Source organism: Hermetia illucens, chromosome 2 (assembly GCF_905115235.1).
Source record: "Hermetia illucens chromosome 2, iHerIll2.2.curated.20191125, whole genome shotgun sequence".
In the NCBI taxonomy this organism is placed as follows: domain Eukaryota; kingdom Metazoa; phylum Arthropoda; class Insecta; order Diptera; family Stratiomyidae; genus Hermetia; species Hermetia illucens.
The window spans coordinates 61,759,238-61,786,419 of NC_051850.1; the positions used below are offsets into that span (position 1 = coordinate 61,759,238).

Consider the following 27,182-nt stretch of genomic DNA (forward strand, 5'->3'; position numbering starts at 1 on the left):
TCTCAGGTAGTCGTGGAGGGAGGGAGGAGCTTTGGAATGATAAACTTTTCTAACAGTGCAAAAATTGAGATGATTGAGCGCCAACGCCTTAATTTCTACTACCTTATATATTGACACCAGAAACCAAAAACGATACTTAGAAATCTAAGACAAAAATACACTCCAATTTTACCTTAATTTTTTATATTTCAGCATTACCTACAATCATGAAACATAAAATAAAACCGTATTTCCTGTTTCATAATGTACTTACATCCCAAATTGAATCGAAATAAGCTACAGCACATTTAAATTACAAATAACAGATTTTATTAACAAATAACAATTGAGCTTTTAAAATAAAACAGAATAATAATATAATAATATTTAATAAAAATAATATACGATTATGGTTCACGTATTAAAGCGCTAGAAATTAGGAAATTACACATGTTTTCTTGTCACCATCCATATCATCCGTGTCGATAAGATTTCCATTGGGCAATGATCGTCCTTCAATATTTGGAAGGTATGGCTCGTAATCTAGATTTTTCCTTTCGTATAGCAGTAAATATGCAGAACTTGGATCAATGTTTGGTCTGTTACGTATTTCTCGACATGAACTGTCATTATAACAGTACCACGATCCATTTGGATTGGCAGCAAAAGATACGTAATGGCCTCCATTAAGCATACCGGAATGTGACTGAAAAATAAAACAGAAATAGAATTGTAAGACCAGCCTGAGGATTGGCAAAATTTCAATCATTAATTAAAGATAATTTATCATTATTTCTAAGAAACCATCTGTTATATGTGGCGTACGCATGGTAAATATCACAACAGGGTTTGCTAGAAAGGCACGAATATATATGGTATATAATGGCGATATATTATATCGATATATATTACACGGCCAGGGAAGGATACTCGAGCTCTACTACGTGTCAAAGACCATTCCCTTTTTACCATGAACCTGTGTTTCATAAAGTTCATTTTGTTCACTCTTATGATTCATTTCAGTTTTCACCAGCTTCGAAATTTAATAAGTGAAATTGGCAATAAAGTCCATGGGAGACAGGACAGCCTTATTTGAAAACTTCGCAAAGAAGCTCCCAAATCACTTGCAGAGGAAGATTCAGAAGTATTTCAGGGAGAAGATAGGAAAACAACATAGATCAAATCAATCAATTTCAGAGTATCAACTATTCCACTGAGTTGAATATTGGGATTTCACATAATTTTGTCATTTTGACTGATGCCAGACTCATGAAATACTGATCGTGTAAGGTCATCGATACAACATATGTTCTGACATGCTCTTGCCACCAAAGCTGGCAATGACGTTTGGCTCTCAAAATAAATTCGAATAGCTAATCATTATTGTGTCCGAATAGCTGAGTGGTTAGAGCGGAAGGCTGTCATATGGAAGGTTGCGGTTCAAATTTCACTGGTTGCAGTGGGATTCGTATCGTGATATGACATCGGATACCAGTGGACTCAGTTGTGAGTACCTGAGTACCTGAGTCAAATGAGGGTAATAATAACGGGTGAACGCAATACTGACCAGATTGCCTCCTACAGTGTTCTGTGATCCTGTAGTGTACCGTTACGGTCTTGAATGAAGTGCTCTAACACACTTCAAGGCCCTGATCCAATATGGATTGTTGCGCCTTCGATTATAATTATTATTAATCATTATTGTTAGTGGTCAAAGGGTAGTATAGGTCCCGGGGCGAAGCGTGGATTGGTACCCACGATGGAGCATAAAACCTGGGAAATGCCTGCTGAACCAACACCAACAGCTCTACTACCAAACCCTATCTCCACCTCCACGTGGTGACCGCTGGGAGCTCTTTCTTAACGAAAAGCTGCAGACGGAGAAGGATGAAGGCGAGTCTCCCGCGCCTAAAAACGGGACAAATTGTACCAACTGGTCCTCCAGGTTGGGGGTTGGGTAGGGCTGACAACCCTACACGGAAAACAACCGTTACGAAGCCACAACAGGAGCCTCGGATAGGACGGATATTAAAACGACGGACCCGGCAACGACAAAGGAACAACGATTTGCGCATTTTCTCATGGAACGTGCGCTCCCTGTACAGAGATGAAGCTGATAAGCAGCTAGCCGATACCCTGTCCCAATATAGGGCTGATGTAACAGCGTTGCAAGAGATGCGATGGACAGGGACCGGTTTCCTGGAGAAGAGCCACTACACCATATATTATAGCGGCCATCCAGTAAACCATGTGCTCGGAGTAGGTTTCTTAGTCAGCCAAAAAATGAAACCTGCTGTTATCGGCTTTGAAAGTATAAGCGAACGGCTATGCACTCTGCGCTTGCGAGGCAAGTTTAGAAATATAAGCCTCATAAACGTTCACGCCCCTACAGAGGAGACTGCAGAGTCGGAGAAGGATACCTTCTACGAGGCAGTAGAAAGAGCCCTCGAAGCCTGTCCCAGATATGATATCAAAATCATACTTGGGGATTTCAACAGCCAAGTAGGGAAGGAGCCCGTATTCAGGCGATACGTTGGCTCCCATAGCTTACACGAAAAAACAAATGATAACGGACTGCGGACTATTCAATTAGCAGGGTCACACGAAATGGTTGTTGGAAGTACCTGGTTTGCGCGGAAAGCGGTCCACAAACATACGTGGGCCTCTCCAGACGGGACCACTTTCAACCAAATTGACCACGTGTTGATCGAACGCCGCCACCTCTCAGCCTTGATGAATGTCAGAACATATAGGGGGGCCAATATAGACTCGGATCACTATCTCGTTGGCATGGTGCTCCGAGCTCGAATAACAATACCACCTAGAATCCCCTCTGACAATCAGGTGAGAGTGAACACTGAAGCCATCCACAACACAACCCTCCGCGACACCTATAAGAGGGAAATGGATGCCGCAATAACCGCAGTCAATAGAGGACCTGGAGATGAAGCATCAACTAATGATCTTCACAACCACCTGAAGAACGTTATCATGGATACGGCCACAAATATACTTGGCCCCAGCCGCAAAAGGAGTCGGAACGGCTGGTTTGACGATGAATGTAAGCTAGCAACGGAACGGAAGAATGCCGCATACCGAGTAATGTTGCATTCTCAAAGAACGCGGGCACGCGCAGAGACTTATCACGAACTCCGTCGAGCGGAGAAGCGACTTCACAGACGGAAAAAGGAAGCCTGGGAGAACCAACAAGTCTGTGAACTAGAAAAGTACAGGGAGCAACCGCACCAGGCGCGGAAGTTTTACCAACAAGTCAGCAGGATGAAGCCTTATACACCTCGATGCTCATCCTGCCGAGACAAAGAGGGAAATCTGATTTCCGACAGAATGGGCATATTAGAGCGATGGGTTGAGTACTTTGATGAGCTACTGAACAACCAGAACATCGGCGAGTTGGAGGTCCCGCCAACTGAAGACGACGGACAAATACTGCCACCACCAAGTTTAGGAGAAACAGTCCGTGCAATTCATCGGCTAAAAAATCATAAGTCGCCAGGAGCCGATGGAATTACAGCCGAATTGGTTAAATATGGAGGCGACCAGTTACACCAAGTGGTTCATCAACTTGTGCTCAAGGTATGGGACAGCGAATCAATGCCTGACGATTGGCAGCGAGGCATAATCTGTCTCATACATAAAAAGGGAGATATCACACAGTGCAGCAATTATAGAGGTATCACGTTGCTGAGTACCATCTATAAGATATTCTCCACTATCTTGCTAGGCCGGATAGCCCCATACGCCCAGAACATCATTGGCCCATACCAAAGAGGCTTCACTCCAGGCAAATCAGCAACAGATCAGATTTTCTCTCTGCGGCAGGCGATGGAAAAACTGTTGGAATATGGACAACAGTTGCACCATCTGTTCATCGACTTTAAAGCCGCCTATGATAGCATAGCCAGGGTAAAACTGTACACGGCCATGAGAGAATTCGGTATCCCGACGAAATTAATAAGACTGACTATGCTGACCCTGACCAATGTGCGAGGCCAGATAAAAGCAGCAGGATCATTCTCAAGACCATTCGACATCAACAACGGTCTACGACAAGGGGATGCGCTATCATGCGTCCTCTTTAACCTGGCCCTCGAGAAAGTGATCCGTGATGCTGAGGTGAATGCAAGAGGTACGATCCTCTTCAAGTCCACCCAACTACTGGCCTATGCTGACGATATCGACATCATGGGAAGAACCACCCGAGACGTTCAAACTGCCTTCATCCAGATCGAGCAGGCGGCGCGAGATCTTGGGCTGCACATCAATGAAGGCAAGACAAAATACATGGTGGCAACGTCAGCACCGAAGACGAATCAACCAACAACATCAAACCGCACTGGTCAAACACAAGCACGAACAAGAATAAGGATAGGGGAATACAACTTTGAGACCGTTGACAATTTCTCCTATCTAGGGTCGAAAATCACAACCGATAACAACTACGATGAGGAAATCCGCGCACGGTTGTTGTCAGCCAACAGAGCCTACTTCAGCTTACAAAGACTGTTCCGCTCGAAACGTCTCACCATAGGGTCAAAGCTCTTACTGTACAAGACTATGATCTTGCCAGTCCTCATGTATTCCTCGGAAACTTGGGTTCTTAGCAAGAAAAATTGCGAACTCTTGGCCGCGTTCGAGAGAAGAATCCTCCGAAGAATTTTTGGCCCCCTACATGAGGATGGACGATTCCGTAGCCTACACAATGACGAAATCTATGAGCGATACCATGACCGTACGGTTGTGGATAAAATCCGGCTCAATAGGTTACGGTGGGCGGGTCACTTAATCCGTATGGATGAAGATGATCCCACCCGGAAAGTCTATAAGGGCAATATCTATGGTAGGAAAAGAAGACGAGGCAGACCCTGCCTAAGATGGAGCGATGGCGTGGGCCAGGACGCCAGACAGCTTTTAGGGATATCGAATTGGTGGACCTCGGCGCAAAACCGGGATGTCTGGAGTTCCTTATTAAGGCAGGCCTAGACCGGATACCGGTTGTTGCGCCGTTGATGATGATGATTGTTGAGAACTCGAACGGCAAAGTAGAAGAAATGGAGAGAAAAGGTTATTAATAGCAACAAACTAAAGAAGTATTAGTTTGTTGCCACTAACAACTCGCGAACACAGCGAACACAATGTATTTCGATCGACCGAATATTTTTTCCCCAGTAGGTGTTCGACCAGAGTTGATAAGATCAATCTGGATTCATTTAGATTAATTGCGGACGACTGTTAACTCAATGCGATTTGCCCATTGCGCGAGAGTACAATAATAATAATAATAAGAATGAGAATTATTTCGTTGCATTATGATTTAATTTTTTATTAATTTAATTTTTATTTTCATAACATTTTCAAAAAAGCAAGCGATGGCGGCTTTACGGTTTCTTACCAGGGCAGAGGCAAATCGTCAGACGCTGCCTCTGCCCTGGTAAGAAACCGTAAAGCCGCCATCACTTGCATTTTTGAAAAGTTTGGGTGCAATCCCTAAGCAAGGGGTCCGTGGACCAGAAAAGAGGGAGTAAGTTGCTCCCCATTTGGTCCGGTCCAGCATTAAGTTGATGCGGACTTAGGACCCCATCATTCTCAAAACATAACATTTTGTTGCGAAATCTTTGCCCCAACCCAATACACCAAATAACGTTTCAAGAAACTATAAGACCTGATTGAATATAGAAATGTGGAAACGGATTGACGAACAAAGGAGCTGAACGGTTCGAGTGGACGCTTACACCGATACCAGCGCTCCTCGAGATCAAGATTTACTTTAACATTAATCCATAAAAAATAATTTCGGTTCTGTATATCGCATTACGAAAAGCGTTATTAATAGTCGTCTTTCAATGTCTGATTAAGAATGTTAGCGGTAGATTTATCGTTCAACTTAAAGGGTAACACCACTGTAGAATTTTTCAGGAATCGATTTTTTTACTGGATAAAAAAATACTTGGAACTCTGAAGAATATGAAAAGCTTAATTGACAAAGAACAAAATGGTTTCTACACAGAATCCTTTTCCATCAGAGTTGGGCAAAAACATAATCAACGATTATGCTTTCAACTACGATTACGTTGCTAATCAGAGGTTGGCATGATTAATTGCAATCACTGTAATCATAATCATGTGAAATCAACGTAATTATAGCAATAATAATAGCACTACCGGTTTTTTTTTTAAGTTGCTAAGTTTTTATGAGGTAAGAAAAAAACAACTGCTTACTTGTTCTCCATGTCTAGAACCATATTTTAAAAATAAACAGCTTTATTACTTATAGAGGCTGCGTAATATCACTATTAAACTCTTTTTAATTTCCATATTATTATAACCTCAGTCGAAATTATTTAATTTATTAATTAGTAATTTAAAATTAAACAAGTGAAATGGATATGAATTGTTGGTAGCTTTTCTATTTTTAGCAATCAACTCATAAATTCGATTATACCTATGTAAAATACGTACCACAAAACCTACAAACAATCCACTGAGTAATAATCACAAAATCAGTATAAAAATAGCATAAAAGTATATAAACTTCAAATAAAAACTAATAATGAGAGATGAATCTAAAACCCTACAAACAAATCTACATCGCTAGATAGCATAGTCAACCTTGATCCAGAACTACCTGATAAACAGGTCAAGTATTCTAAAAAGAGTATTATGCGATCAGAAAATTATTCTGTCATAGGAAAGAACACAAGCGAGCTTATACCATGTGCAAAAGCGTAATATCATAAAAAATTCATTCTGCCTGATAACAGTTTACTTATATACATTTAGATATAATATTCACGTATCTCTTGAATGAAATGTCTAGTAGTAAAATAATACTTTATACGTACGTCTAACATATATATACGTATAGAACCTTTTGAAGGCTGAAAAGTTAATATCGACCAATATAAATAGGAAAAATTGTACAAAAAGATGCGATGAGAAAATTGCCCCTAGAAACTTTAACTTTAATTTAGAATCAGATATAGGAAATTGCGTAGAATTAAGCTTAGTATGCATAAAAATAATATTTAAGCAGGTAATTCAAAATGGCAATACAGAGTTGTGTGGCAGGCGATTAAAAGCAGGTTTATGTTTCCACTCGGAGAACATAGAATGAGGATACAGTTTCCGAACTCGTTTCTGGGCACGAATATGGATAGTGATTTGAAAGCAACACGAGCGTGGTGTTCTGTAAATATTGAATGGTGCCAGTGGCAGTTTTATTTCATCCCGAAAGTGGTACCCTTCGGGCAATGCAATCCAAACCGATCTCGATAGGGCTCTTTGAGTCTCACCAACCGACAAGCCTACTATACATCGAAATCTCAAGAAGCACAGTGGAAAACATGCCTAGTCCATTGCCAAACTCCGAATTGGACGTCAGTCTCCGATAAACGAGATCTTCCGTCAACGCGCCGGTATCCGGTATAGGCCTGCCTTAATAAGGAACTCCAGACATCCCGGTTTTGCGCCGAGGTCCACAGACAGATATCTCTAAATGGCTGCCTGGCGTGCTGACCTACACCATCGTTCCATCTCAGGCAGGGTCCGCCTCGTCTTCTTTTTCTACCGTAGATATTACCCGTATCGACTTTTCGGGCTGGATCATCCCCATCCATACGGATTAAGTGACCCGCCCACCGAAACCTATTGAGCCGTTTTGAGCGGAACAGTTTTTGTAAGCTGAAATATGCTCTGTTGGCTGCCAACAATCGTGCGCGGATTTCATCGTCATAGCTGTTTTTGGTTGTGGCCCTAGATAGGAGACATTATCTACGGTCTCTAAGTTGTAGTCTCCTATCTTTATTCTTCTCGTTTGACCAGTGCGTGTTGATGTTGTTGGTTGGTTGGTTTTAGGTGCTGACGTTGCCACCATATATTTCGTCTTGTCTACATTAATGTGCAGCCCAAAATTTCGCGCAGCCTGCTCGATCTGGATGTATGTAGTTTGTACATCCGTTTCCGTTTGTTCTCCTATGATATCGATATCGTCAACAAACGCCAGTAGTCGGGTGGACTTAAAGAGGATGGTGCCTCTCGCATTCAGCTCAACATTACGGATCAGTTTCTCCAAAGCCAGGTTAAAACGGATGCACGATAAGGCATCTCCTTGTCTTAGACCGTTGTCGATGTTGAATGAGAGAGTGATCCTGCTGCTTTTATCTGGCCTCGCACATTGGTCAGGGTCAGCTTAGTCACTCTTATCATTTTCGTCGAGATAACGAATTCTTTCATGGCCGTGTACAGTTTTACCCCGTGCTATGCTACCATAGACGACCTTAAAGCCCATGAAAAAATGGTGAAACTGATGTCCATATTCCAAAAGTTTTTTTCCATGGCTTGCTGCAGAGAGAAAATCTGTTCTAATGCTGATTTGCCTGGAGTAAAACCTCTGTCAATGATGTTCTGGGCGTATTCTGGCTATCCGACCTAACAAGATAGCGGAGAATATCTTATAGATTGTACTCAGCAACGTGGTACCTCTATAATTTCTGCACTGCATGATATCTCCCTTTTTATGTATATATGTATGTCACCGACCGCATCGAAAAGTCCCAAATTAGTCCGAACCAAGCAAATACATGTCTGCACGCTAAATATTTGCACCCCCAGTGGAAAGATGTAGGAGCTCGCAAGAGCCCTTTAGAAAAGGTGCATTGATATTTGCGTTTCACAAGAAACTCGATGATGCGGTGCCAAAAGCTACTAAATAAAAGGCCAACACGGTAAAAACTTCTCCTTTTCGTGATACCATAAAGAAATGATTGACAAATCGTGGAATCAAGCTAAAAACACCATCCACAGAATGACCCATGCAACCCTCGAGATCACCAAGCTTTGGTGAGCGGATTCGGTTAACGATCCGCTCACCAAGATACTTGGCTTTGGAATGGCAATGTTCAAATGAAGATCCGTGAGAAGAAACGCCTTTACCATAAATTTCTCGTCGATAAAACAAGACAAAACACTATATATTTCTCTAAAAGTAAACAAATTTCTATTTCCTCATTCCGGAATTCCGTTGAAGAAGGCAGCAAGTGGCTGCCGAAATAGGTGTTCAGTTACTAATAGAAGATTCATTAACTATAAGAAAGTTGAAATTTTTTACTTTTAGAGTATGACTTTAGTCAGTGCAAAGGAGCCGAGCGCAACAGGCAACACTAGATAATTGGCAAAAGTACAAGAATACTAACCAGAAAGCATAGAAAACGATCGCTGTTAACCGAGCGGTCCATTACAGGGACCTTTACAATAAACGTGGGACGGCGAAAGAGACCTGCATCGACTTGTTCGCCGAGGCAAACGCACATCAAACGGATATCAAACACTTCTGTTGCGACAAGACGGTAATTTACTTACCAATCCACAGCAGACAATTTGTTCGTCCTCCACTTCCACAAGCACAGCCGACATTTGGAGCAATTCCACCTGTCAGCGCCACTGAAGTCGAGGAAGAAAGCAAATTAATGAAATCGGGGCAAGCAACAGGACCTGATGATCTGAGCTCTGGGAAGCGAACAGCTGGGAAAAACACTGTGACTAGGTAAATTCTTTAATCTAGTTATTAAGGAGGGTAAAACATCATCTGACTAGCAAAAAAGTATCACCGTTCCAATATGGAAAAAGAAAGACAGTCCAGCGGAATGTTGAAATTATCGTACGATCCGGCCACTATTCTATACCATGAAGATTTTTTAACGCATTCTTAGCAACCTTATTCGCGAAATCGTTCAAATAGCTGTGAATCAGGCCGGATGTGAATTGGGGAACTACTAACACAATACATGCTCCGCGGTTACTCATGGAGAAACATTGAAACACCCTTTTTACATTGCATTTCTGGATCTTGAGAAGTCGTTTGGGAGTCGCCTAGAAGAGGACTATCTAAACGTTATTTGAGCATACCCGTTCACATAAATGTATAATTTTTTTGGGCAGAGTCATTAGCTAATAATAAATCGGACCTTCGTGATGCAGTCAGAAAATGAAGAAAAAATCATACAAAATAATAGTCAATAATAATAGTAGATTAGATTCGCAGTATAAATGAGGTTCATGAGTCGGCCGGAGGAATTTCCACCCTTCCTCACTGCGGGGATTACCTACCTTATCCCCAACAGGGCACGGTGCAGGACCCCGCAGACACAAGACTGATCACTTGCTTACCAACCCTCTACAAATTCATCACGTCCATTATTAGTGGACGGATCAATGCGCGCCTCGAGACCAAAAGATTTTGTCCGAGGAGCAGATGGGCTGCCGAGTTGGGTCAAGGGGTTTCAAAGAGCAACTCATTATCGACTCGGTAGTTGTAGGACAAGCAATTAGAGGCCAAAGAAACCTCTTCAGTTGCTATATCGATTATGCCAAGGCTTTTGATAGCGTTCCGCACACCTGGCTAATCGACATCCTACATCTGTATCGCATTGATCCGAAACTAATAAAGTTTTTGGCGACAGTCATGGAAGGGTGGCATACCACCTTATCGGTGCGTACATCTGAGGGTGCTAATACCTCAGAGCCCATCCGTATACGGAGGGGCATCTTCCAGGGGGATTCATTGAGTCCTCTTTGGTTTTGTATGGCACTGAACCCCCTTTCATGGCTACTGAATGATGATAGAGGGCATGGTTTTGCAATAAAGTATGGCCTACGTGCTAAGTGCGAATTGACACCCTTGATGTACTTAGATGACATCAAGCTGTATGCTGGTACTGACAACCATCTTAGAAGTCTGTTGTGAATAATAGACATGTTCAGCCGTGATATTCGGATGGAGTTTGGATTAGACAAGTGTCGAATCCAAGCCATCCGCAAAGGTCATCACGAGCCGCATGCCGGACATAGCATTGGTGACCTCCACATCGAAGCTATGACCGAGACAGACTTCTACAAGTACCTAGGAATTCTGCAAGGACCGACTGCTCGAGTTGGTGATCTGAAGGATGCTCTGCTGTCCGAATTCCTGCGAATTATAAAGCTGGTGCTGAAATCGCATCTCTCGGGGAAGAATAAAATAAGCGCGTTGAATGTATTCGCTATCCCTTCACTGGCTTATGCATTCGGAATATTGCCGTGGACGAAGACCGATCTGGAAAACGTCCCGCGGCGGATACGGACAACTATGTCTAAATTCCGAATGCATCATCCAAAGTCTGCCGTGGAGCGGATGAACCTGCCTCGTAAAATCGAAGGTAGGGGCGCGTTTGACGTGGCGGCACAACATCATCACCAAGTCGACTCGCTGCGCGCTTATTTTTACAGCAAAGACCAGGCGAGTCCCTTGCATGAGGCTGTCTGTAAGGCAGAATATGGGCTGACTCCACTTAACTTGAAGGATCCATCTTTCAATCCTCTGAGTGGGGTGAAGTCGGACCAAGAGCGGATCGATGAATGGAAGTCAAAGGCAATGCATGGTAAACACGTGAATTGTCTTTGGCAGCCATTTGTCGAACAGATTGCTATGTGCTGGGGAGCTCTTTGCTGAGACGGAGGGGTTCATGTGTGTCATTCAGGATGGCGTGGTTGCCACCCGAGCTTATAAAAAGCTCATCATGAAAGAACGGGTGGAGAACGACCAGTGCAGAATGTGAGGTTCAGCGTTAGAGACGTTGGACCATCTCATTTCTGGCTGTACTGTTATGGCAGGCATAATGCTGTATGTTAGGTTATCCATCAAAAACTTGCATACAAGCATGGGCTGATCACGGGAACATGCCCGGTTTACCGATATGAGCCGCAAGCAGTACTTGATAGTTCTGCTTACAGCATGTATTGGGACCGGCAAGTTCTGACTGATCGCCACACTCCACACAACAAGCCTGACGTACTGTTAGTTGACAAGACGGGTCGCTCCGCGTATATTATTGATGTGGCTATCCCCCATAATAGCAACATTGAACGGAAATACGTGGAGAAGAAGGTAAACTATGAGCCATTGGTTCGGGCTCTATCAAATGCCTGATCTGAATGCAATCTCGAGGCTTTTAAATCCCCATCCAGCGTATTCAGCCACCGTTGTGTCGGGCTGCCTTTTGGTCGTCTACCATCGACTTCGATTTTCAGACCAATCTTGGCAAGTGAACTCTCGTTAGCGCGAATTGCTTGACCATACCATCGAAGACGCCTCTCTCGCATTTTTTTCACGATCGGTGTAACCCCAAAACGTTTCACGACACTGATCGGATAAATACAGTTCAGATTATTTTGCAGCAGTGTACGGAGCTCAGATTTGTCTTCTATTGCCCTTCATCGATTTCAAGAAGGCTTTCAACGAAGTGAACAAGGAGAAGTATTTTCATAAACTAGCTATTATGAGAGAGACCTAGTTCAGTCTTTAAAGTTGAAAATCGGGTGCGACCTCCGAGTTCTTTCAGTCAAGACCGATTGACATGAAATTTGTGGTTGGGTGGAGGGTGGCATAAGAAACAAAAGTTATATAGCGCAAATTTTCGAAGTCAGTGGGATAAATAATAACGGATCTATGATCAAAATAATGTAATTTCAGTTAATTTCTGATATATAAATAAAAACAAACATGGTTTGAACCCTCGCAATAAATTCTGAAAATTTGGTGGATATGGAGTGCGTAGTTTTAGGCACAAATCGGCGTTATATAACTTTTGTTTGTTTAGTCACCGTCAAATTTCATGTCAATCGGTCTTCACTGAAAGAATTCGGAGGTTGAAAGCTTTAATGACTGTCCCCTCCTGTCCCATATACTATTCCTTCTTGTTACCAATGACTGGCACGCTGAGGACTTCAATGGATCATGATCTCTTTTCTCAAGCAACTCGACTACGCTGATGACATCTCTTTGTTCATGGTCCTTAGACAAATGACTCTGCATTTGGGAAGAAAGGTTATTAGAGTCGAATTGAAGAAAAATACCTACAAAACCAAGGTGCTCACTCTTAATAATAATAATCGTTGGCGCAACAATCCATATTGGATCGGGACCTTGAAGTGTGTTAGGACACTTCGTTCAAGACCGTAACGGGACACTACAGAAGTACACTGTAGGAGGCAATGTGGTCAGCATTGCACTCGCCCGAGATTATTACCCTGATTTGACTCAGGTACTCATTCACCGTTGAGTCGACTAGTGGGATTTGAACCGCGACCTTCCGTACAACCTTGTGCTCTAACCAATCAGCTATCCGGACACGGTCACTCTCCCAATCTGCCTTAATGGGCGGAACATCGATCAATTCGGTTATCTTGAAGGCGTTGTTTCCGTCGACGGTAGTACCGAGCTTGATGTCACATTGCGATATGTGAGCAGCACATGAAAAGTGACCATCACTGGTATTTAAAGGCAGCAAATAAGAACTCTAAAAAGAAAGCAACTTGATTTGCAAAACCAATGGTCTAGTCTATTTTTTGAAAGATGAAATTTTCGAATGCATATACCCTTCGATTAGTTCGGTTTTTCTAATAATACTCATCTTCATTGCGAGCAGACCTTAATAAATATCTATAATTTTAATATGCCTGTTGAATTTGAATTTTTTTCGTATAATGTAAATTTTCGGAAGCTACTTACCACTACAGCATATAAATCATATTTGAGGTTAAAGGGATCTGCTTCTGGCGTCAATTTATGTTGGTGAAAGTCCACAAAGTGTCCATCAATGATGGGTGTTTTTGTCAGACTGGTTGAAATCAATCGCTTCCGTTTTTCCAAATTTTTTGCAGGCATTTTTCTTAGACTAGTACTCGTATCAGATTCCAGAATAGACGGAAGGCCACTTTCTTCGATCCTGTCTATATGATTTTCTTTGGCGGTTTCTATCATGCTTTCATTTCCCACTTCTATTATAGACTCGCATGTTTGTTCCGAGTGATTCGAAATGTTGCGGTTGGTTTGTGAAATATCATTTTTGGTATTTTCATTTACTGTAGTCTTATCGATACCACTCTTCATTTCTAACAGCTCTTTATGTCGTAAAATTGTTTCTTGTGGCACTGATGCTAAATATGGCGTAGGATCGAAATCTTCAAATGGGAAATTTACTACTTTTTGTGATTTCACCCACTTTCCATTTACACAGTTAAATCGTTTTAGATGAATAATCTGGAATCGAAAAATACCTTAGGATGTTTATAATTTATAGATAAAAGATAACTTACTAAAATAGGTGGTAATTTCCAGATTTGCAGTTTTTTTGTTGCCGGTTTCTTACCCTTACAGTGGCTGCAATGATACCACTGCTCCAATTTCTCTTCCGAAGTAAAAGCACGCAAGCAATAATTTAAGTCGACTGGTTCCGTTTGCTGTCTCCTACAAATTGCCACAGATTCATGTTCCGTCCACAACTGAAAAAAAACATTAAGCTCCTGCGTTTTAAAGTTTGGATTTCCTTAAATACCTTCTCTCGCGTACTTTGATATCGCAAATGTAAAGCCGTTGGATCCCAATCGATTGCAATATTTATAGAACTAATTACATTTGTCGGTCTATCTGAAGCCGTTTCTTGCTGTGCCTTGTTATTATCTGGGAAGTTGGTTGAAAACTTGTATAAGTTAGATGAAAAGAACACTCAATAAACTTTTTCAATGTCCAACAAATCGGTGTAGTTCGCGAAAATTGTTAAAATCTTCATTTCAACGATGAATGGTGGTTACTTGTTAGCATCATTTTTCTTAAAATAAGAATGCATATCCAGTAGCAGAACAGAACAACATCTCCATTGAAACTGCCAAAACTTTCAGTTTTACCCCCGCAGCGATGAGAGACTTGTTCGAATTCAACATAGTAGACGCCAGTCATTGACAAATTTGAATAGAAAAAGATCTTTTTGGCAATCGTTCTCATCCATGACGCTGTACTGTCAGTTGCGTAATCTTTGTTCACCGATAGTTGATTAGTCTTCCAATTATAAAATATACAGCACTCGAAATAATGAAAAAAATTTTTTTCCTATTGTGGACGCACACCGGAAAATTCGCCAGTCCAAAGTATGATTTTTTTTCAAAATTTCAGAAAATATATTCCTTTATAATTCACTGTTACTGTTATGTTGGATCCTATAAACTGAGCACTCGAGTGTTACTCACATGAACCATGTTGCTACTTAAATTGTTTTAAACGAAGTAAACATATTGCTTCGAAGGCTATTTAGGCGTAGGTTAGGTTAGACGTTTTTTTAAAAACATTTGGATTTTGACCAACGATCAGAAAACTCGTCGTGTCAGGATATCAAAAGTAGATTCTTTTAGATTTTGCCCATGATTTTCTAAGCATGCATTATTGTATTGTAATACCAACTAAAGACAATCTTATTCACGGAACAAGTTTAAGGCAGCCAACTACCTCGACAACGGTATCGGAGATTCCAAAATACTCGCTTTCCCCGACTCCAGCGAGAACTCCAGCGATATAAACTGGTCGTTTTGGGGATAAGAGAAGTTTGATGATGGGACTCTGTTAAGAAATCCTCTCTCTCTCTCTTGCGGCATTGTGCTTTTTTACTCTGGAAAGCCAAGCGGTAGCATACGCGATTCCGGTATCAGACTGTTATTGACGGCTACCACAAGATGCGTTTTCTTGACCTGGAAGCAAGTTTCCGACAGGAACTTTCGGTCCAGGTTAAGGAGCATCAGAGTTGTACAGTGCTACGCACTAAGGGAGTTTCCGGTATAGTGGAGAAGGATGGTTTGTATTAGCAATCACTCGCTGTTCAAGAGAGGCTTCTTAAAAGTGACATTGTAATCGTGATGGGTGATCTGAATATCACGATGAGCTCTGACAACAACTTTGACATATGATGGGGAGGAATTGTCTTGGTGACCGTAACGCAATGGTCAACGGTTTGTAGACTTCTACAACTTTCAGCGTCCCCCAACTTTCAACGGGCCTACAGCAGGGTCAGCTGGGTTTTGACTGACCCACATCAAATTTCAAATCAGATCGACTATACCGCGATCAGCAGCAAATTAAAGAGTTGCGCTCCGAATGTGTATAACAAGAGGTGTTGACATCGGTCTTAAAGGGACCATCATCTGATGGACGCTGACCTTCGTTTGAATGTCGCTACTACATCTGCTCGCAGGGTAACATAGCGTCGACCCCTCAAATTCAATACGATGCGTATCAGTAAGCAAATAGTAAACATTTCAGAATCGTACAATGCATCATAAAAAAGCTTGCAGCTGATCGTAAGGCTGTCGATGGTCTTGTGAGGGACGTTAACGATAGACTTTTCATCTATGGTGGTGAGTAGCTGAAGAGATGGAAGGAGTAATTCGCCACGATTCTGCATCATGCAGAGCGAAATTATCACTGCCATTAACGCACTCAAACAGAGTTAAGCTAAAGAGAAACTCTTCTGTGTAGCTCCTATAGTTTCTGCAGAGTCGTTTCTTACGCTCATTTGTAAATGCTGGGAATTTGAAGTCTTTCCCAGTGTGTGGAAAAGAGGGATGCTCGTTAAGATTCCAATGACGGGCAACCGCCTTGAGTGCGGCTACTGGAGGTGTCTTCGCTTACTTTCTACTGTTGCGAAGATATTAGCTAAAATCATTCTGAAACCCGTTAAGGAACCCTCGGAAGATTGATCGAAAGAGAGTGGGCTGGTGTCCCCGCATTGACCACATCAATACCCTGCGGGTCATTGTGAAGTAGTGCACGGAGTTTAGATCATCGCTCCATCTGCTTTTCATCGATTCCGAGAAAGTTTTGAATAGCGTAAACAGAGAGTCTATTTGGAATGCACTGCACCGGAGGGCCAATCCGGAGGTGATAGCGGTTATCAGAGCGACATATAACGGCGTAAAATGTCACGTGCTGCATTATGGTAAAATCTCTTTGGAGTTTGAAATCGGAAGCGAAGTCCGGCATGGCTATATCTTGTTACCAATATTTTTTCTTCTGGTAATTGGTTACATTTTTTATGCTGAGTCTGCTGAAGGATGTGGGAGGATTCAACATCTTTCCTTAAATATCTCGACTAGCGTAGTCAATGACTTCTTGCTCTCTCATCAAATCATGGACTTTGGCCAAATGACTCTAGATTTGAAAAAGGAGAAAAGCAGAGTTGGACTGATGGTAAACACCAACAAGACCAATGTTCTCAATCTGAGTGGTCATCGTACTCTTCCTACTTGTATCAATAGGCAGAACATTGAAGGTGTTAAAAAACTTTGTATATCTAGGAAGGTTACTTCGGCCGACAGCGGCAATTCCGCCTTCCTTTTTTTCCAAAATTTGGAAAAACAATTATCTCAACGCTAACATCAAGTTGAGGTTTTATATGGCCGCAGCACATGGAAAGTGACAACCATTGTTACTCAAAAGTTCCAAGCTTTCATCAATCCATGTCTGCGTCATGTTATCTATGTAATCTGACTTGACACTAACGAAGAACTTTGTCGGCGTACGGGCCAAATGCCTGTAGACGTGTTGATCAGAAAGTGAAGTGGCAATGGATTGGTCGCACATACAACTACCTGCGGGTTGGGCCATGCAATGGAACCCACTATCCCCGGATAGCCGACGAGTCACCCTAGGAGTACGTGGCGTAATTGAGGAAGAAGATGAAGAGCATTGGACATGACAGCAACCACGTGTAGATGTGCTGCGGTATGGAACAAATGTTTTTGTACTTTTGATAGCAGAAAGTGGTCATTCTCTAATACATCCGAACACAGTGGGGACACAATATCTTTAAAATCGTGTTTTCGTTCTTCAAACATAATTTCCCGTTTTTTTAAGGAATAACAGTAGTTGAAAATAAAGGTTTGTAGGATATTAATATAATTTAACTTACCAGCAGAATTTCCCAATTGATTTGAAAATAGCTTTTCGAAAAGTATATCATCATTACATGGTATTTCACAGCCCCGACAGAAATTTGACCATGGGCACAGTGCGCAAACCAGCCCACCATTTGCAACTGCTCGAAGGGTGAATGGAAAGTCGTATCCTAAACTATCGTCACTACAATAAAAAAAATCATAAGTGAAATCATTTATTCAATGTAAACGTACTCACCAATCTGCCGCATGATTTGCCTGGTCCGGTGTAAGTGGTAGAGGACTGAGCAGCCTGTTCACTTGCATCCATACACCACAATACAAATCCTTATTTGTTCCATTTTCATAGCACGGTATTAATAAAGGAACTCCGAATAAACTAGGTCGAGTTTTATGATAGGATAGAAAATAGGTGTCTTGTCTTGTCAACTTCCTATGGACAGCCAATAAATATCGTCCAGCTGTTACGTTGCAGGGTATATCCACGCTTTTTTGTTCGCTTTCAATATAGTTCGTTAATTTTTCTTCGCTTTCAATAGTTCTATCCGATGACAGAGATCTACATGGGCAATTAACTGTGGCAAAGTCATTATCACATGCGTTATAATTCTCTTCAGATGCATATTCAGAATTGTTCTCCAAACTAGCTGGACCTCCATTTCTCGCAATCGGTTCAACATTGTTCGATAGCAGCTTAGTCGCTGATATCCTTTTCAAGTGAACATCACTAAAAGTACTTTCGGGGCTTGTACTAATTTGGGCAGATTGCTACAATGGGTTTCGAACAATTATTTATCAGATATGGAAGCAGCTTATCCTGACGTACAAAAATAACCAATACCACTCGAAGCAAATCTATCTCTTTACTTCAAAAACTGCTACTTTAAAATTAATAAAACACTACATAGTGTAGTATATACAGTGATGACCAAGAGCAAATCAACCTATCAGTACTTGGCAATTTTATTTCAATCATTTCTAAACTACAATCAATTCAAAGGAAGGAGTCAGTCCTATGATAATGTTTCTACTATAGACGCTAAAACTATATTTAAAATAAAGTGAACTAAGTGTTGAGGACGCCATCTACAACTAACTATACAATGCAACTTCATATAAATGTTTTGGTACCTCACACGAACGATTCCTCATTGTCGGTAAACTGTTCGAACTGAAAACTAAAATAGCCTCCGCTGAATTTACGATACGTAAAACATCAGCTACATTGAGCAGTGATCATTCGTAATAAAGAAGACGTTTCCGCGTAATTTCAGTAACGAAAAATGCTTCACGTAAAGATGGTTTAAGTCTTCATCCACGCTCTCCAAGAATTTTTAAATAACTACCAAACATTTCAATCGATCAACCAAAATAATAGACCATACATTCGCGACGGTGAACATGGAAAATGTTCTTCCCTACACTCGCAAGCTATTTTAGCGTTGGCATTTGAGTTAGGTATCGTGTTGATTAGAAGGTGAAAGTGGCGATGGATAGGTGACATGCTACGAAAAGACAACTCCATTGCTGGCTATGCCATCCCAGGAAGGTCATTATACCCCGCTTAGGGGCCAAGGGCAATGACAACCATTTTAATCGATCGTCAACTCCTCTTGCGAAATAGGTTCTACAATTTAACTCCTCTTTCCATTTATACTTTTCCTAAAAATCGCATATTACGTACATGCGGAAAAAAATGATATCGTTAGTCTCCATTATCCCATATGGTTTAGTTTAGCTCGTTCCTATTACTTCGAACAGACCTCACCGGGTGCAGCATTGCTATCCACTCTTTCCACTGCAACATGGATGACCATGACCAGATAATTGACAGAATCAGGAGATTTGAGAGTATTACAATCATCTAGTGAGTTCATAATAACCACTACCTTGTTCACTAGGATTGACTAAATATTGATATTAATTTCCTCAGTGCAAGAACCAATGGGATTCAGGCGGAGATTTCAGGCAGGATTTTTTTCACACAAAACTGCTTCCTCTAGGAGGTCCAACCTTTCATCAGATTTTTTCGTATGAAAGGTCATAGACATAACTTATTTTTTGTTTTGTCTTTTCTCTATCGAGATATGTACAGTATTTCACGGACGGCACGGAATGGTGGAACTGCACCTCCTATAGGATTGCAATTTTGAGAAGACAAAGAAAATCTTCCAAGAAATCGTCGAACCTGGTTTCCACATTTATTTAGAATTTTGCCGAACACATTGATTAGGGAAATTGGTCCAAATTTCTTCAAGTATTTCAGTTTCATATTTTTCTTTGGAATAAATATCTTTTGATTTCGGACCATCTCCCCTGGACATCTAGGTTCACAAGCATCTACATGCATAACCCACAGTCAGAAAAATTTATCACTATCCAATACAGCGTCGTGTAAAACCAAATGAGCTGAGGATAGAAATTAAACAAATGTACCCCCTAATAAAGCCCCTGGTTATGAACTTATTACAGGGATAATACTGGAAGAAGAGCATAATCAAGTTACTACAAATAAGTGGCAATGGAAAGTGGTCGAACTTATAATGGTTCCTAAACTAGAGACGGAGTCAAGTAGAGTCGAATCGTATGGCGCAATTGCTTACCTACTACCACCAAGTTATTTGAAAAGCTTCTCCTTAAGAGGCTTGAGCAAATCATTGTGGATCGAAACTTATACTGATGTCGTCTAGGTGTTCGATAAGGTGTGGCATGGTATTCTGTATGAGGATCTACATAGGGACCTGAGAATACAGTTGGCTAGTGGAGTCATTAAAGAGCATGCTATTGAACATAGCCAACAATTACGTTCATATGGAAATAACGAAGAACAAAAATTGATAGATATCTCAAACATCACGAGCCGATTGAAAAGGGTAAAGCCAAATAACTTACTAACATAAAAGACAAGCTGCCTCAAGACGATTTTGAGGAGCTAAGGAACTTCCTTAGCAAAGTCAACCAAGGTGCTGGGGCGACTGCAACTTGTGTTTTCGAAGAATTGTACCAAAATCTTCAGTCAAGAAAGAATGGGGAACATACGAAGAGCGAATATTAAATTCGAATCCGAATTTGTTTAAGGTATGACAGGCCATTTTTATTCTGTCAGTTCTCTTTTGAGATACTATCTTTTGATGAAATTCCAGAATGGTTTTGTTGTTAGTCGAATTGCTAAGAGAACTCCAGGTTTCTTGTTGTAACTTACAAATCAGAACTTTGAGAGACTGTCTCAAATCAGCTTGCATCTGCACGGACCTTTGACAATTATGAAAATTTCATCGTAAAACTTATATACTACTTACTTACATCTGAAGAGAGCGTTTAAGATTGCATACCATCAGATTATTTGCTAAGAGTGGAATCATACAGGCGATGTCTTCGTGTTCGATATAGCATCAGTCACTGGGCCCGAATCTGTTTGACATAGAAACATTCGGAACTGACCCTTCGATACTCAACTATGTGAAGGATTTGAAAAGAGTGCTCTTTCTGTTACTTAAGATACTTTAAATTAAATTGCCAACAACTACCTCAAAAGGACAACCTTTAGGAGAATTGATGATGCCGCCATGACACTATTTGGGCATTGAAATCCGTCGTTTTCGGCGCATTGAATTTGCTATTCAGATTGGAAACAAGTGTGAAATAGCGTGTTGGACATTAAAGGGAAACTTGGAACTTGAAATCGAAGACTAACATGTGGGCATATATCGAATTAAGCGAAGTTATTATTAAGTTTAGTACAATTATCCCGGAAAAGAAGGTGAGGATACGGCCAGGAGAATGAATAACGAGTAGGATCATGGATCCAGTCAAATCATGACCTAATCTAATGACAATCCTTGTCGCTAGATGAGGAAAACACCCAATTGGGAAGAACACCCCCAACAAACCAAACCCGAGTGACTTGAATATGGATTCAACTCGGAGACTGATGTCCGCCCGAACGGCGGTGGCGGAAATCTGAAAAGATCTCTCATCAAAAGCATTCTAAAACAGAGAGAATAGTCTAAAGCAACAATGTGAAAGACATTATTGCGATAAAAAAAACTCACGGACACGAGAATCAGTTATCTGAAAAGCCCGTGTCAGGAACTCATCTTAAACAAACGAAAGAAAGAACAACATGGGCTGCTCAAATGTTTCAGAATTTTAAGAAAGGTTTTGCTGGATATGTACAAGTAGAGGAGCATTAATACGGATTTCAAAAACTAAATATGACAGGTGGATGAGTCCAAAACCGAAAAGCGAAGTAAAGCTAAAAACCGAACACAGAAACTTAAAATAGAGTCACTATTTATCAAAATAATGGTTGCGATCACCGCTACATAGAAATACTGGGAAGTCTACATCAGAGCACATAATTCGAAGCCACAGCACCAATACGTAAAATTCAAAAGATAAAACAGGAGCGTTGCTTTTGGAACTTGAAAAAGCCGAGCAAATTAAACCTGCGTTTATTAAAAACTCAAAGAAATGTTAGATGTGCTTAGCTTAAAACCTATGGCGACAGTGAAGATGCGGGATATAAACGCTCTCAATATTGAAGCACAAGTTGTGGGAAAGTTACTTTCTGATCTAGAAGAGCAGCTTAAGATTTCACAAGAGAGGGTATGCCCGAGAATATGTAAACATGGCTCAAGAAAACACAAAAATTCTTATGAAAACTGGAAGAATAAAAGGTAACTCATTAACAAAAATATGCAGCCACAATAATGAAAGTTGCTATAGATGTTTTGGATACGGTCATGGACAATGGGACTACAAAGAATTAAGAAATATGCATCCAATGCGGCGACCTAGGATACAAGTTTTTCTGCGCACCCGAATGAAGCCTGTGCATCAAAGGAGGACTTAACCCAAAAAAATACTTATTGGGATCGACTGATGGACTTGACACAACATCAGCGAACAGTACAGCAAGATTAACAGCGGAAGATTAATAGAAGCCGAATTTGGACTTTTTTGCTCCCAGCATCCAGATACATGCTACCAAAGAGACAAAATGGAGCAATTACAAACGGGGAGGGCCTCAAAGACTACACGAAGACCTGCTGCGGCAAAAGAAACTTACAAAACGATCAAAAAACATTGAAAATAGTAACAGCAATGGAAGAACTTGGAAATGATATTAAAATAATCCATTTGGTACTAAATACAAGATCGACATCGGCAAGGCTACAAATTCCTTTTTCGACGGCAAAAAATGGAATATTCTCCCTTCGACCTACAGGACGTTAGTTGAGGATAATGAATCATCACCGAAAGAAGCACAGTTATAAAAAAGGTTGAAGTTAAAAATTGTCGTGAGATCCCATGATGCAACACCATTGCTAAAAAAGGTTACATTGTCTCAGCAACTCATAAAGATCATAAGAAGTTATTCAGATGATAGAAAATTGATCCGCAGCATTATCGATGGAGCATAGTGCATCCATTGCGACTACGGGCCAAAGTTTCCGGACCAACGAAAAGTACTTCAGCTCTTACGATGTGTTTCCAAGAAACCTCCACTGTTTTGCGCCATGTGTTTCTAAGGCGACATCATCTTCTTGGATATGTAATTGTTACCCTGTAGATGTAATTGTTACCCTTTCTTAAAGTGTAGTTTATCCACTGCCACTTTAGTTTTCTGATCAACGCATCTCCCTGTATCCGGCCTGTATGCCGTCACTGCTCTTCCATCCAGATTTTCCAGGCCGGAGTACAGCTCCCGAGAGGAAATTGGTGTGGAACAACTTCAACTTGATGTTGGTGTTAACGTATCTGCATTTCAGATTTTAGATAAAACACCGACGACGGATTTACCGCTGTTATTTCGTCGGGTGCAGAAACAACGCTGCCAAGATAGAAAAATTGATCATCGCCTTCGATGTTCTATCCGTTAAAACAGATAGGAATATGTTTTCGGTGTTATTCTTCAGTCCGACTCTAATTGCTTCTCTTTCCAAATTCAGAACAGCTTCGCTAAAAGCTATAACTCCGTGACAAAACTAAACTACTTCTCCTCCAAATCAGAGTAAACATGATCATAACGAAGAGAACTGTCAAATAGTTAGGTATCAGCCTAGATACAACATCTAGCGAAAAGCCAGTCAACCATTCGCTGCCTTCAGCTGATTGAAGTCTATAATATAAAAGAAGAGTACTTATTGCAGTGACAATCACCAACTTACTATAGTGAGTCTGAAATAAAGGTGAACCAAAAAAACTACATACAGGAGAGACGGATCTCTGGCGCATTGCTTGAATTTGTATGGTGGAAGAAAAACATTACGCATTATCGTCGTTCTTCAATCATTTGCACGTGAAGAATTCCACGCATTTTCCTTTTTGTGTTAGTGTTATGTGTGTGATGCTGTGCATTGGTGTGGCCACGTGGTCACGAGAAACATGGCTGCGAGTACGTGCAATCTCGAAAATGTTACAATAACCTCAGATCAAAGAACAACAGCACTGAAAGCTCGCTCAGCATATCTGAAGGTATCAGAGCCGCATGCATTCGTTATCACGGCATAAATATCCTTATTGATCGACAGGCAATATAGCGGAAAACATGATAGTAAATTGAAAGGTACAATTCTCGCTAGCCAAAACATCAACAACAATGACGAAACAAAACACAAGGAAGCTAGAGCGATTATCTTCTACTTTTATTTTACGCAACTGCTCTCCGAACAAGGGTATTTTCAAAAATACTTATATAAGATGGTGGAAATAGACAGACCAATATGTATCTAATGTAGTTCAATGCAGGATGCAGGATGCCAAATTTTAACTGAGTGAGGCGGACAATATAAAGACGCGTAGACGAAGAAGCCAGGAGCCACCCTAAAGTAATACATAGGGAATTCCGAATAGGGAAAAGTCACAATAGAGAGAGAGGAAGTCTAGTTGTTGCGGTCTTGTCCGCAAAAAAATTGATAGTGTATTGGGAGTTGGAGTTTACTCTAAAGGCAGATACCCCCTCTTCGAGCCAGATGTATTAGCAATCTGGTAAGTCAACTACTGAGATATGATTTACTTCAATCATCACCCTCTCCGTACTAACAATGAAATGTTTAACATCGCCCAACTTTGACTGTACACTGAAAAAATTTGCCCGCACAATGATCGATCGATCATTTCTAAAATATTAAGTTTTCCGATAATTGTGATCAAAGTATGAACTGAAAATTACATTAGTAGTGTGCAAGTTTTCCAGTCGATTTTAGAAGAAAGTTCCTTGAAAACGGAAAAGTAATTTATAGGATAGTTGTGGGTTTATCTTACACTAGTTATGATATAGGACCGATTTGCTCTATCGAGTCATTGAAGGAAAAGTTGTGATGTGGTAAGATTTTTTTAGTTTCATTATTTGCAAATCAACAGGCCAAAGCCGTCATTAAATGGTTACTGTTAATATTTCGTTTTAAGAGCTTGGTTCTCATCTTAAGTGTGAGATGCTTCCAATATCGGCGTTAACTTAAAATTAAAAATTATACATACTAAAAAGCAAAATGGTCTCAACCGTACCTTGAAGCATAAAAGATTTGGAGGCATGCACGTAGTGTTTCCAAAGCACCGCCTTACCTTCGATGTCCTCGCACTAGACGAATCTTTGTCATATTCAATTTCGCCGCTGAGTTGTTTGATTTCTTCGTTATCATTGTTGATAGAATTGCTGGTTGTTGAAAGAGTAGCATCACTACTTGCATGGTGATCTTGTTGCAATGCTACCATCAAAGCTTGGTTTAATAAAGAAAAAACAATAGCAAGTTATTTCGTTCGTTCAAAACACGGCATATAATTTATAGACCGGAAGGAAGATTGTAGCGTGTTTTAACGAATAGAACCGCTCTAGAGTTTCTCTATATTTACAATGCCATGAACGAAACGAAGATATGAAGCATTATCGTCGAATTACCTGAGTTCCGTTGAATATCCTTCAAACCTTTTTCTATGTTAATGCCTATAATCGAGTTACTTCTTGACTGGCAATCGTCTCCTCCTTCGGGCAATTGATATGCCACTAAATCGGTGGCATTTGCAGATGAAACTTTTATGTCGTCAGGCAGAATAGTTTTGATTTGAGAATTTGAAATTTCGCAAACAAGCAATAAATATGGATTTATGTTGCACAAAGGAGACAACGCTTTCTTCAAGTCGAAATATTTTGAATCGGCATTCAAACGCAATCCGTATTTTACAGGCACGGATCCATTCATAAGAATCACTGCAAACAATTTCTCTGTAAAACTGATGGAGGCTTTCAACTAAATATCAAAAAATTACCTAATACTTCACAATAAATGAAATTCTCAACTGGCAATGGTAAACTTAACAAACTAAATGGATCGAAACGAACTGATTCCCGACCACAACACAAGCAGCTAACTTTGGATTTCAGTTGTCCATAGAACATATCTATAACTATACTTTGGTTTCTAGAGTGATGGTAGGACCAGGCTTCTGCAGCAACAATTTCATCTGGGCGGCCAGCTGAATCTTTCAGTTCCATGTAAGGCTTATCTGCTACTCGATTCAAATCTTCATGTAGAGCATCCAAGAGCCACTCCAACAGTTCCTATGTTATAGGACAATAAAAATTATATTTAAATATGATCAAAAATATTAGAGTAAAGTTTTCCCACCTGTGTGTCATGCTGCCCTCCACCTGCGAATTGCGGAGCATGTTTTGTAACACAAAATCGTAATTTTAGAGGTGCTATAGATCTCGTGTTTGTTGTCCACACCTAGAGCATTTTTTCGTTATATCCTTGTGGAACAGAGTTAAAAAAAATATCTTCTTCAAACCTCTTTCAACAGTTCGCCATACCGAGTAGCTAATTGTCCCTTAGTCCCTAACTTATTGGCGGTATTCAATTCAAACAAATGTATGTTTTTCTTAAAATACAATGTAAGTGGTTGCGTATTGAACAAAACTTGTAAAGCTGCATTCATGAAGCAAGTATTTCCTAGGTTATGTAAACCAGTCGCACCAAGCGCATGCACGGAATGTATTGAAGCCGTCGTCAATCTTCTCTCTAAGCTAATATTATTCGCTAAAGTTAAGGAGCCTAACTCTTCGGGCCATGTCAAGTCCTTATTTCTTACTTCTAATAATATTTGATCCCCATCATTTATAGATAGCTCCTGCAATATCATATGTTCTTCTTCTAATAGGCACGGAGTTTCTTGGTCGTAATTACTATCACCACCCAAAATATGCCAAAGTCGAATATTTTCAGATTTCAGTTTTAGTTGTTCGCATAAGAATTCGGCAATTTGTTTAACAGTCGCTAATCGGCTAAAAGCCGCCGTATACGCAACATACTTCTTAGGTGGCTGTGGTGCAGCTGTTGCTATTGTCGTATATCCGCTTCCAGGTGATATCGATCCATACCCGCCTAGAATATCAAGTAATATGTTAAAAACAATGAATAGACAATAGA

At 40.7% G+C, this 27,182-nt stretch overlaps 1 protein-coding gene across 3 annotated transcripts in view; it reads right to left on the bottom strand.

The window, feature by feature from the left end:
- Positions 1 to 286: 286 nt before the first annotated feature.
- The window catches only part of LOC119647423 (ubiquitin carboxyl-terminal hydrolase 32), a 48,995-nt gene continuing 22,099 nt past the window's right edge, over positions 287 to 27,182 (bottom strand). Inside the window, exons 10-20 of one of the 3 annotated variants that reach the window (XM_038048321.1) lie at positions 26,545 to 27,137; positions 26,382 to 26,483; positions 26,023 to 26,314; positions 25,655 to 25,963; positions 25,264 to 25,463; positions 17,990 to 18,519; positions 17,766 to 17,935; positions 14,367 to 14,491; positions 14,128 to 14,313; positions 13,541 to 14,071; positions 287 to 685 (exon numbers count right to left, since the gene is read on the bottom strand). In XM_038048321.1, the coding sequence (XP_037904249.1) occupies positions 416 to 685; positions 13,541 to 14,071; positions 14,128 to 14,313; positions 14,367 to 14,491; positions 17,766 to 17,935; positions 17,990 to 18,519; positions 25,264 to 25,463; positions 25,655 to 25,963; positions 26,023 to 26,314; positions 26,382 to 26,483; positions 26,545 to 27,137 (3,308 nt within the window). In that variant the 3' untranslated portion in view covers positions 287 to 415. Of the gene's footprint in view, positions 686 to 13,540; positions 14,072 to 14,127; positions 14,314 to 14,366; positions 14,492 to 17,765; positions 17,936 to 17,989; positions 18,520 to 25,263; positions 25,476 to 25,654; positions 25,964 to 26,022; positions 26,315 to 26,381; positions 26,484 to 26,544; positions 27,138 to 27,182 lie in introns of all 3 variants that reach the window. The other 2 variants (XM_038048322.1, XM_038048320.1) reach the window with 2 other exon arrangements.